General features: G+C 35.4%; 1 protein-coding gene across 3 annotated transcripts in view; it reads left to right on the plus strand.

Annotated features, from left to right (window-relative positions):
* Positions 1 to 13,101, plus strand: part of LOC113500306 (protein kinase C and casein kinase substrate in neurons protein 1-like) — a 59,517-nt gene that overhangs the window by 21,380 nt on the left and 25,036 nt on the right. For all 3 annotated transcript variants that reach the window (XM_026881049.1, XM_026881051.1, XM_026881050.1), the window contains exon 3: positions 2,877 to 3,065. In XM_026881049.1, the coding sequence (XP_026736850.1) occupies positions 2,877 to 3,065 (189 nt within the window). The remainder of the gene's footprint in view (positions 1 to 2,876; positions 3,066 to 13,101) is intronic.

Raw genomic sequence — 13,101 nt, forward strand, 5'->3', positions numbered from 1 at the left:
ATTATCGGTAAGTAATGGGGATGAATACAAATGATTAATTAACTGCTTCGAATTCGGTACAGGTGAATGATAAAATGACAAAATAAAAATCGATACAGACATTCAAAAGTTACGTAACCCTGAAATAAAAAACACACACAAACATACATATTGAAACTGTCTATATACGAATCTTTAAATTAGGGAAATTCTTAAATTAAAAAAACTTTTCTATACAAACACTACTTAAAAATTAAAAGGATAAACGAAACGTTCTTTAATTTCATTATCCTTTTCACCCGCGCCCACGTTTTAGAAAAGCGGTTGTCCAACAATGCGTAGTCAACATTTTACTGTACTATTGTGCCTTGTCAAGTATAAAAGGGTCCTGTATTCAGTTCGACGCGAATTGACACCATTGTGTGACAGCCTTGTGCCCAATGATGGCTGTCAATGGCCGCTACTGGTCACGGCTGCTGTTGCTAACTATATTGTTGTTATATTTGCGTTAGAGATTATGATTTATTAAATAATTAATTTTCCTTAGACTGTTTCTTAATTCTCTGCTAATGAGATTTTAATAAGATGAGTGTTAGCTTAAAATCGTATTCAACCGACTTTAGAAAGAGGGTTCAATTTTGAAAGTGTTCTTTAATTTTTGTTGCCTCAAACGTGGTTCTGGAAGAACCGATTATGTTGATTCTTTTTCTTGTATAACGATGTCATAAAAAAATATGAAGTAGGTATTGCTTGTGTAGAAATTTCTTCCAATTTGATGACAAAGTTCCTTAATGAAAACGAGATATGAAAGGTTCCCTAAGCATATCCGATACCCGATGATCGTCCTAGTATATTGGAGTCTTATTTCGCCTCGTGCACCATTCTTCTAAAACAGCCTCGAACACTTAAAGAATCGATAAGAACTCCACTACTCTTATGTAACCAATATACACGAAATACTCATACAGATAAAAATCTCCCTCTTAAACAAATAAAGACGTTACTCAACAAGCGATCTTCATTTGAGTGCATCAGATAATTGTATGAGTGCTTACGCGAGCGAGCGTGACGCGCTATCATTACTGTCATCACACTTCATATCATGCGATCAGCATTCATCATGCTATTTGTAATTATGAGAATTGCTGTAATTAATATACATATCGATACTCTTTGGAAGATCCTTTTTATAGTGTCCTCTGGTGATTATTCTTTCATAGTATTTATGACTAGCTGTTGCTCGCGGGCCCTCCCTCTACAAATCCAGAATGATCCCACGAGGACATGAAATAGGAATAAAATCTATCGTTTGTGTCAATCCTGGTTGTAAACTATTTATGTTCCAAGTTTCGTCTAAATCTGTTCAGTGATTTTTTCGTGTAAAAGGAACAAACATTCATACAATATACAAAATTTCGCATCTATAATAGGAGGGATCTGTACTTGTAGCAAGAATTCATTTCTCCGAGTTGAACTGTTAAGTCAAAGTACATCACTCATCAAAAAGAATTGAAGGTTTGAAGGTTATTTTACAAGGAAGGAAGTAGCATTGTCTTGGCCCTCTGATATGACCTCAGTAGCAAGATAAAATATACCAAAAAGTTTATTAAAAACTGCTACTAAAACAAAAAGCTTAAGTGAAAACAGCGATAATATACAAAGTTTGAAACTGTAAGAGTAGATGCTTGTAAAACGAACAAAATTCTACTCTTATTTATTATGTAATGCGGCATGTTTCAACCACCCAACATATTTGATATTCCTCGAAAACTCATAAAAGTTGAGGCACTTAGAAAATCCGCCATTATTCCGAAGTACTAAGGTTGAATTTCGCAATACGTTACCGTCTGGTTCGCGATACCTGAAACATTAGTTTCTCTTTTCAGTAAACGTTTCTAACGCTGTACACTCGAGCTTTTTCATTTTATTTCGTACTAACATAACATGTTTTGAACGTTGAAAATAAAATATGTTAACGAGAAAGCTTCAGGTGGAAAATTTATTCACTCGGTTGTCGAGATTTTAGAGAACAATTTTCTTTTAAAGCTTAAATGAAAACATTCCAGTTATAGCTTTAACAGCTTTTTGTCCAAAATAAATTCGAGAATGTATGTACGAATTCTGCAATAATATGACCCAAAAACTGCTTCAAAATACCGTTTAATATATTAGAGCAAGCTAAGAAAGCAGACCTAGCACTGATATTGATACGTACCAAGAAGATTAACACTACACGTAGGTGTCTTAGGGGGAGGGGTGTCCGAAGAAAGTTAACAATAAAAACATCTTACACACGACATTCAATTATGTTAAGCATCGCTAAACGTGACTAAGCAAACACCTTTTAGTTTATTTACGCGTCGCAATCTTCATTTTCAGTCGTTACTTATTGATTCCTCCCACGTACGATCTGTCACCAGCATTACAAGTCCTTTTGAAATGCAGTTTGGTGCATGTCTGTATGTCTGTTCTTATGTATGCTGGTCTGGTGTTCGCCAATTGTCAATTGGCTTTTGTTGACTGATATCGAACGATATGTGGTTGTAAATGAATGGAAAGTGGTTTTAAAGTTGATTATGTAATTTGTTGATAATGGTTACATCCTTGTTGTTACGAATTGTTATTAATCTTAAAATAAGTTTTTATAGTATCTGCTATTGAATGTTAGTTTTCTGAATATGATGAGGAATAAGGTTTCCTTAACATAACTACAGTTAATTATGATCCATTTTCAGTGCTTTCTCAAAGCGCTCCAAGTGAAGCACGAGAACAACTCGCAAGTTTTCTTAAAAAGCACGAGACATGAATTCTCCATTCCAAAATTTCTCTTATGCAATAAAAAACCCTATTTTAAGTACTTGGCTGCCTCATTAAAAAGAATTTTACTTTGTCTACAGTCAATGATTCAGCTAAAAGAACGCAAAGAAATGGACGAGGCATTCAAGAAGGCGCAGAAACCTTGGGCTAAGCTGCTGCAGAAGGTAGAACGCACGCGGCTGGAGTACCACACGGCGTGCAAGCAGGAGCGGACGGCCCAGAACCAGGAGAGGAACGCCAGCGGAGACAGCTCGCTTAGTCCCGATCAGGTCAGTACAAAGAACTAAGAAACGATTTGGAAGATTGTCTTCTTATAGAGTCAATTAGGATGTTCCCAAGGTATAGACAAAGGGGCCTATTCCCAAAAATAAAGTATGAAGATTTCCCATAAGTGCAGAAATGTATGAGAACTCTTTTAATAGGACTGCTTTTGCAGATGTCGAAGCAAGATTCTGCTATGTTCAGGTAGGGATCGTTTGCACAATGTCCTATGAGGCATATTTCTTGAAGAGTTAAAAAAAAACTTTTCCTGTGTGGGGAGTCTGCCCGAAATATATGACATTACATCAACGGAATGAGATTGTTTTTCCACTTATCAGTTCGATTCCGCGTACGCTTTCGGATGAACGGTCTGCCACGCATTACTGAAAACAACGCTTTACAAAACTCTACCGTATTCCCTGAACATAAAAGTGTTTCTACCGTGAATCACCCGTTTCCGTAATATCTCGATAGTATGCTATTCCAATCAAAGTATTAAGCATTTGCTAACAATATACGGCGACGGAATCAGGTCGAACGCGCCGGTATTTCTAGTCAGACTCAAAGACTTGAGCAAACTATGCAACGCTTCAAACGTGCCTGAAATGGTTTCTTGTCTAAACATTAAAACTGAATTTATATAACGTTGCAAGATGATTTTCCAAGAAAATTTTGAAGAGGGGTAGATAGTTTAAGTGACTGAATATTGCTATTTAAATACCCTTTTTATTTTCTATCATTAAACACCTTGCGCAAACAGTGAATGGAGTACCCGTATGCCTAGAAAAGAGAAAGATTTCGTTTGTAATTTTTTCTAACTACCATTGTTCGTGTTTTCATCTGAACATGATTCCGAGCATAAATTAATTGTTTAAACAATTTCAGTTTTAATTGTGTTCCTGTACACTTCCTCTTGTTAAAACACTATAATATATTCATTTCCGACAAATTCCAAGCGAGAGATCAAACAAACTTGTTTCGAAACTAAACTCAAACATGAAATTCCTAATGTTTCCACACCTGCACCGAACTCTCAAACCAGGACCGTTGTCATTTTAAAATCGAGACAACGTTAACCTCGTATAGTGCCGTATCTCTTTCACACTGGCAACAGTTCTACCTCAAAAGTTACATAGTACAAGCCCCACACTAACATTTACATTACACATACATTTCCTCGTTGTATTCCATAACTTGCTCGCTATACACTCGTCATTTCCGGATGCATACACGTGCAGAAATGTATTCGAAACTCGTAAATGTTTTCCACTAAACTCGGAATGGGGATTAAGTTTTGCAAAGGTATTTAACGAAACAATACGGAATTGTAATTACAGTTCAGTGTTTAAGAGAAGTGAGGATAGTTAAAGATATGTGAGAGTCGTCGATTTCCCTTACAGCAGTGGTTTTTAATATATTCCCAGTAAATTCTAAAAAATCTTGCCTAAAAACCGTAGTCCACCGAAAATAACCAAAGAAGTACTGTCTTAAACTTCAGTCTTACCAAAAATAAACTCATCCAATTATAACAAAAACTCGAAAGCAATTAAATTGGAGACAGCTGTTCGAGTCCAAAACAAAGTTGAACTTTATGAGGTCCATCGTAAAGTTAGACAGATGACAAATTGGCTTGTTGAGGCGGACTTAGAATTCAGAACTCTCTTTATACACAAATGCAAATTCATGCTGAATCTCGGGCAAATTGGCTGTATCGATTGACAACGCAAGAAATGATCAATGGATAGAAATTTATAGTTAGTTTAAATCTGTAGTTTATGGTGGTTAGTTAATAACAGTGATATCGAGTCGTAAAGGGAAGAAATTGTGATCGCGTTGTATTTGTTAAGGTCTTATCTAAAAGAAATTTCCTTTAATCATACCATCACCAAATTTCATCGTATCCTCATCGGGAAAGTTTGTAACGATGACTCTTGTTGCTCTTTCGCGCAAAATCCGCAAAAAACGGATTTGGACGAAATTTGGTACGCAGATAGTTCAAAACCCGGAAAATCATAATAATCAAATTTATGCTCCCGTAGGATTATTTTCAACTAGCTGTTGCCCGCAACTTCGTCCGCGTGGTTAGAAGATATAAGTTATGATTTATACCTACCCACATGATTTATACTTGTCCACATTTTTCATTGTATCTTCGCTCCTATTAGTCGCAGCGTGATGGTTTATAGCCTAAAACCTTCCTCGATGAATGGTCTCTTCAATACAAAAAGAATTTTTCAATTTGAACCAGTAGTTCCTGAGATTAGCGCGTTCAAACAAACAAACTTTTCAGCTTTATATATTAGTATAGAAGTATAGATTTGTAGCTGTAGGCAACAGCTAGAAATTTATATCGACAATGTTGCAAAAGTAATATGTTTACCTACAGTATTTAAAAGAGCCAACATAATTATTTTCCAGCGAGTACATCGTCCTAACAGGTCCTTACGGTTTTCCCACCTTATTTGTTAACTAAATAAGCCAGGTAATCCGCGGTTTGCATATGTAACCGGGACAAAACTTCGTACGTTAGGGAGGGCGCACATTGTCAGCTGTGGCATGGTTCGAATGCCGACTTTAGGTTACTATGAACTATTCCCGTTTACTTTATCTGAAGTTTATAAATTCAGACCTAGAGCTGTTTTTATAGGTACACAGGTCGCTTCTCATACTCATATTGATATATGACTGGCATAAGTTATGAAAAACTTTACCTGAATGTAATAAATGAATAATACCTCCGTCCGTAAAGCATACATTTTCCTTCTGCTCCCATCACATTAAGGACGTTCTCCTACTGTTTAAAATTTCAGTAGGCTTTGTATTGACAAAGACCAAAACGTTATTTTTTTTCAATGCAATGAATAATAAAATTAAACGAGTGAAGAGCCAGGCACGACCAAAGTCTGGCCTGGCTGTTATTAAAATTTACATTCAATTCTAGAGAGAATTATACGTTCAATTTTCTATTACATTATATATACTCAGAGTTATGGATAATCCATTAATGACGAATTGTTGAACTTTCAGACATGGTCCTTAAATATATGTTACAAGAAATTTCTTCTCTCATGTGCACCGTCCCTTACCATGCGTATCGATCGCGCCAGCAAGGTTCCTTGACCACTGCCCCCGATACCGAACAAAACTTCACAACCACTTGGAAAGTTAAACTATCAATAGATATCTGTCTCGTTCATAATAGATGATGAACCCTATGTAGTTCAAACTCGTAGGTAAATATGGGTGAATTAGATTTTGTGTGAGAAGGTTTGAAAGGTTATGTTTCAAAGGATTTCAATGGTTAAGTATAGTGGTAGAGCAAGTATGATAAGTCAATATACTTTTAAAATGAGTATTTAAGGGTGTAATATTTAAATATCGGACCATTTTTTTTTAACAAATAGTTCACAAATAGTTAATTATGGTGGCCACAAAACCTTCAGTATTTAATTACTAAACTATTCAGTCTATAATTATTAAAACGTGTGTAAAGAGCAGATACTAGAATAATATTTAATTTAAAATATGAAACATAAATTATGGTTTAATATGTAACATAAATTATTCCATAAATTTACAAAAGTCAAACTAGTTTAAAGTACTTCAAAGTAACCGGGACAGAGTTCTTGAAATCGATCGACTAATGTTGACCAGGGTTCCTTGACCAGTGTCCCCATTCCGCTGAATACAAACTAATACAGATTATTTATTTACATTGCCGTCGATGTACTATCGATTCCTATAGTTACTAACCTAACTTCACTTGCGAGCAGTTGTCGTATTAATGCAGTATTTTAATTGAGGCACGAAACTTTATAGTCCCATTCTTAAAAAAAGTGTACCCGATGGTAAGACAAACTAAAGTAAAATACTGCTTAATCTTAAAACTTGTAAGAGATGAAGATGGTAACAAGGTTTATGGAGTAATCTTACCTAGAAACTAGCTGATGCCCGCGACTTCGTCCGCGTGGTTAAAAGATATAAGGTATGAAATTTTCTTCGCTCCTATTAGTCACAGCGTGATGGTATATAGCCTCAAACCTTCCTCGATTAATGGTCTATTCAACACAAAAATATTTTTTCAATTTAAACCTGTAGTTCCTGAGATTAGCGCGTTCAAACAAACAAACTCTTCAGCTTTATATATTAGTATAGATTCAAACTTTCCATTCATGTCCTGTTTTACTTTGACTATGGCATCTTACTCAAAAATTGTCTTACAATGCATGTATGTGCTAAGACTAAGTTACAATAGACTTGAATAGACACATAAATAGCTTCTTCTCTCTTTCTATTACTACATTAATTAAACAATCACAATCGTTATCATTTTCAAAGTTTTGTTGTGAAACTGAATGTGTTATTAACGTAAGCAGATTAATACTTCAAACTAAACACAAGAAGTCACACTGACCAACATTTATAAAAATACATTTTGTTTTCCTATTGCAACAAGCGTGGGCCGACAGCAACTCATTCCAAAATTACGGAAGAAATTAAATAATGATGTAACACTTCAAAGAAAACGTTATACCGGTACTACGCTCAAAATTATCAGATAGCTTATCATGCAGATGTATTATCTCTTGGCGCAAAATTATATCACTCACAAGCTACAAAAAGTGACATGTTTGAATTTTAAAAAATGTCTCCTTCTTTATCGCACTTACTTATTTAAATGTATGTATGTTATAATTTTAATGCTTTTGCATCTCTATTAAGCTGGTTTAAATTTGTATATTATAATAATGTAACAATTTACAACAATAACAATTTCTTTACTAACTTTTAGTTAAAAATACAAGTTGAATCAGGAACTGTGTTGCTGGCTGGTAATTAAACTTCTATGACTGTGTATTGATAAATGTTGAAAGGAAACAACAAAGAATTTCCAGACTTCTTATTTTTAGCATTCTAATTAAACTGAAACTAAAAAATCAAGGTTATGAAACAGTTGGTACGGTGATAAATTTTTTGGCTGATTAATTATCTCTAGCCTATTTGTGCAGGACCCTCATTGTTTTGAGTCCGATTCATACTTCATCAGTTTTATTGATCATAAGATTACTATGATCGCAACTCTTGTCGTGCAAAAACACCTACAACTTCTCCAACCGTTCTAAAAGAGCTTTATTAAACATCATATTATCGCAATCTCTGAACAGTAAAATAATGGAAGTGAAACTATTTTTATTGTGTAAAGAAATGTTTCTGTAGGCGTACATTTATTTGTACGAAAAGCACTACAGAGAAAACTTGAGCATACCATTCTTCGCATTCCATTCTACCTGCTCAGCCCCCGTACTATGAAACCTTAAAGAAAAGCTGTCGTTATTGAGAAAGCGAGACGCCGTACTACACCGCGTAGTGCACTGTCATGCTTCTTCGATAGGAAAAGTCTTGCTTCAGATATTCGTAGTGGGTGCACTGATCGACTGTTCATATAGTTTTCATCGATACTCGATGTAAATAAATAAATCGTTGCGTCTGGTAACCTCCCGAAATAAAACGCTTGCAGATGAGTGCTTGCGTCACTCCTAAACAGGTCGTTTGCACTGCCTAGTATTTAATTTCGTGACGTCATTCCTAGTCCACGAATTCTGAACGGCCCGTGTCCAAAAAAGGTCGTATTTCCAAGCGTCCACAAAGAAAAATTGTTTGAAAGTTCTTCAATTACAGGATTTTTTTGGATCAATTTTTAATTTGCACTAACACATAAAGCGCGCTATAATCAAATAAAAAATCTTACTTAATTTTTTTGCATATTTGAGGAGATTCTCAGCGAAAAATTTCAACATATAAACTGTATAATATTAGTCCAAGCACAGTCCATAATCATATATTAATTACAAGGACCACTTAACCGTAATCGCTCCAAACTGGAATGGTGCATATTCGCCTGAATTCCTACTAATGATACCTAGGCAAACTAGTTCTGTTATTACGAAAGTTGTACCAAATATTATTGCCTGGGATACCCGAACGGGACGGGTTTCTCGTTGTAAATAGTTGTGGTACTTGTGGCACTTCGCCTTTCATATGCAAACTGCTGTGGGTATGCAGTGTGAGGTAGCGTTTTGTATGGAATATCAAATCGTGAGAGGTAAAAATGCACGGTTTTCGAAGATCCGGAAAGTCTGAACGGTATAGGTACAAGTTTTATGGGTTAATAAAAGGACGTAGTAAGATAGTCCAGGTAAACAGTGCATTCTGGCGTTGTGCATTATGTCTAACATTCGCGTAAACCTAAGAAACCACTAAGAAACGTTCAAACAAACAAATCATCCTCACTATAATTATGTAAAAGAGACCTGATATTCAAAGCAGAAACAATTTGCACATAATAGATAGGTACCTGCCGTACTGATTAAGTCTCCGACTACGCAAACTACTCATGACACGCAGATGATCAGGCTACAACCCTGACATAGTAATGAATCAAGCGGTGACTCGACACCAATAACAGCTGATATTAATTGCTTATAAAGGTTTTCCACCCCTCAACCCGAGCACACACTGAGTAATTTATTGGTTGTGACAAAAATACTGATCTGGAGAAGAAATGTACTCGAATCCGCTCACTGCAAAAATAATTAGCGAGCAAATTGGTAAGCCAAATCGAATATAAAATTTTGGTATGATACTAAGTTCGGTGCATTTTGGGGAGATCGCATCAACTACGAATAATACTGACCAAGCGTTATATCACAGCCTAAAATCCATCGCAATTATCATTTGAGAATTTATATTGGACTTAAAGTCCACAACGAATATATTTGGCAAAGTGCAATTAACTTAAATGAAAATTGTCACCACAGGGCAAAGGAGACGTCGCTTTAGGCCATATAGTGCGCTATCATGCTTCCTCTAGTGACAACCAGGGTGGGTATGTCCCAGGGGTGTTGACGTATGAGTTAACTCAATTTCACGCGAAACATCACGAATATCGCTTGTCAAAAGGGTTGTCGCTGAATTTTGGTGCCGGTAAACTCTAAATCAACGCTCGTTTGAATATTAATAATGATGTTCAGAAATGCCTGACAAGGCTGCAATTGTCACTTAAACTCTTGTGACGAAAATTCTGAGAGTAAAAGAGCAAAATATGTGATGATGGAGAAGTAGTTTTTTTAAACAGTAAATTTGAAATAGAGTTTTGTCTTTATCAATCATAGTGTTTAAGTGCGAGATTAATTGTCAATTGAAAGTAATTGCATCCTAAGTACCTTAAAAGCAAATGATGTAATGAATAATAATATGTATAAAGTACTTATGTTTACCAAGCCCAACTTAATCAATTTGATAATACTAGACATACTATACGGTCTGATATTCTGTTTCCCAAAGGGATTGTGTGTCGCTTGTATTATTGTCACAGGAAGTCATCCATTAGCTTATAAAGGGTATGTTTCGTAATGTCGCCCAAACAGGGACCGAATAAAATTGTACTGCATCTTTGAAGCGTCCTCATGTAAACTGTAGACGTAAACTCTGCAGTAAACCGGTAAATAGCTGATATGGGATTTTTAGTATAAAATATTGTACTCCATCATAAAGCTCATGACGTTTTAATACGAGTGCTTTTAAAGGTTTCATACCCAAAGGGTAAAAACGGAACCCTGTTGCTAAGGCTCAACTGTCTGTCCGGCTGTGTGTCTCTAGGCTGTACTTCATGACCGTTGATAGCTAAGCGTAAATTTGATGGGTAGTGTTTGCAAATTTCCTTGGCCTGTTAGTATGGAACACTTTTGTAAAATTTTATCAATGTCTCAATGAATTTTATCAATGTCTCAAATTTCAATGTAGAAAACATCCTCTTTCCAACGTATAATAATGAAGTTTAATATTCAGTTATTAATGATGATTTCACATTCAATTATTTATTATACTACCTACCTAGTGTATTATCATTACAATACTAATTGTAGATCGTAATTAACCTTTTGACGTAATCTTCTCGTACTCAGATATCATTATAAATCTGCAGAAAAATACTTGAGCAAGCCGCAACACAAGAATATGTACAGTAGTATCAATAGGGACATCTTCGCATCTTCGACTCGCCAAGGACGAAATCATAGAATAATAAACTCATAGAAACAAGTTTGTAATTCAAAAGTAATATTTTAGTGTTTTTTGGCAGATGTGAACTGACCGATACTGTCATCTTTGCAACCAATGTGGGATAATGTTGTTTCTGCATGTTTTTTGAATGTGTGTGACATTTGCGCGACTTAAGGATAAACACCTAAGTGCGGAAGTCGTTAATAAAAAAAAACATGATTTTTAAGACGTTTTTAAATTCCAATGGGTTTTTCAATTTGTTGAAGGTACTTTAAGCTTTGGTGTTACCGATTTGTCGATTTGTAATAACCGCTACCCAACAATAATTTGTTCTTAGCAGACCTTTTGCAAATGACGGCTCGTCTTCGTATGCCATCTCGGAAACCCTGACACAATACAAAGTTTATTACTACGAGAATCGTAAAGACGTTATTATTAATGTTTTACAATTGCAAGTGCATTGAGGCCAACATTATAATCGCCATCAAACTATGATTCCTCTTCGAGCCCACGTAACATTATGCACGCTCACAACGACACTACTTAACAATCTAACATGTATGAAAACTTCAATATTGCGTGCATGATTTGCAACATTCTTTTCAGCCCTAAAATAAATAATAATAACATCAGCCTGTAAATTTCCCACTGCTTTAAAAATGTTTCTTTCTATATAGACAAAGATAGATCATTGATGACCCTGATATAGCTTCATCAAAATCATTGACTATGACATCTTCATTTATAGTAATACCTATTTCAAATCAAGTATCGCATCTCGTCAACTTGATACGTATTTGACTAATAGCGAATCATATTTTACTGCGTTAACTTGTATTGTTTTAATAATATCTACTCCAAATACTCCAGTCTCTAGTTTTGAGAAATAACTGCATGAATACAGAAATACTGCTTGAGGGACGAAAAATTCCATGTCTTTCATTCTTAGAACTTATTCCACACATTACATTTTGAATACAAACTACATCCTAAAAATAGTCCTACTCGACCTAGATGAAAAAAACTACAAATACCTACCATCTTTAGTTAGTGTTCACCAAACATTTACAGTTTAAATGAAGCCTCTATAAAAAAAGGAAACCCGTCACTTGCCAGGTCACTGGACAATTAATTGTTATTACGAACTTGTCACAAACACTAGCAGTTCATTAATTAGTTGGCGCTGAACTTAACAGCCAGCGTTGTAGCACCAATTATGGGATCAATTGTATTATATCACTATCCTGCAAGTGAACAAGCTCAATCTATGCTCGTTGCTTCTGCATAAGAGAGAAGAACCAGTAGTAAATAAGGGATATTTTAATTTTCTCCTGTTACACTTTAAAAGTCAGCGCACCACTTAGCTAAGTTGTTCGCATATAAGATCATCGTTGAAGAGTTTTAAACAAGTTTATCGGCTATCCTATTCTTTACAGAAATATTGTTTGTGTTGGTAATGAAAATGTACAATTTTCATGTAGAATATGAGTAAAACCTAGAAAGAAATGTCATCCGCTGATGAAAATTTATGATAGAGATTTGTTCTTAGGGTTTCGTGCCCGCTGGTTTTTCTGGTTTCGCTGTTTGTCCTGTAGCTAGAACGTTGGCACGGTAATAAACTTGATGGGTGACCCACTTTAGTTGCACGGGGACCTTAGCTAACCAATACCGACGCATTTGACCAGTTTTTGTTATCCACAAACGTGATATTTTCAATAAACCCGAAATCCATTTAAATTCGTGATCCGGAACAATTTTCACCGACACCCAACAATAGGTAGAATAGAGAGACCTGTTGCATACTTTTCAGTATAATCAATGAATTAACTAAAAGCGTACCGAAATTCGGCACTCCTGTGTACACTCGGCGAAGCGACGAACCGTGAAATCGCTTTGACCGGAGCCGACAAAATATTTAAACACACGTGACGAAACACGTTCAAATATTGTCGTTGCTTTTTTTGTATGTTATTGTTTTGAAAA

Source organism: Trichoplusia ni, chromosome 13 (assembly GCF_003590095.1).
Source record: "Trichoplusia ni isolate ovarian cell line Hi5 chromosome 13, tn1, whole genome shotgun sequence".
Lineage (NCBI taxonomy): Eukaryota > Metazoa > Arthropoda > Insecta > Lepidoptera > Noctuidae > Trichoplusia > Trichoplusia ni.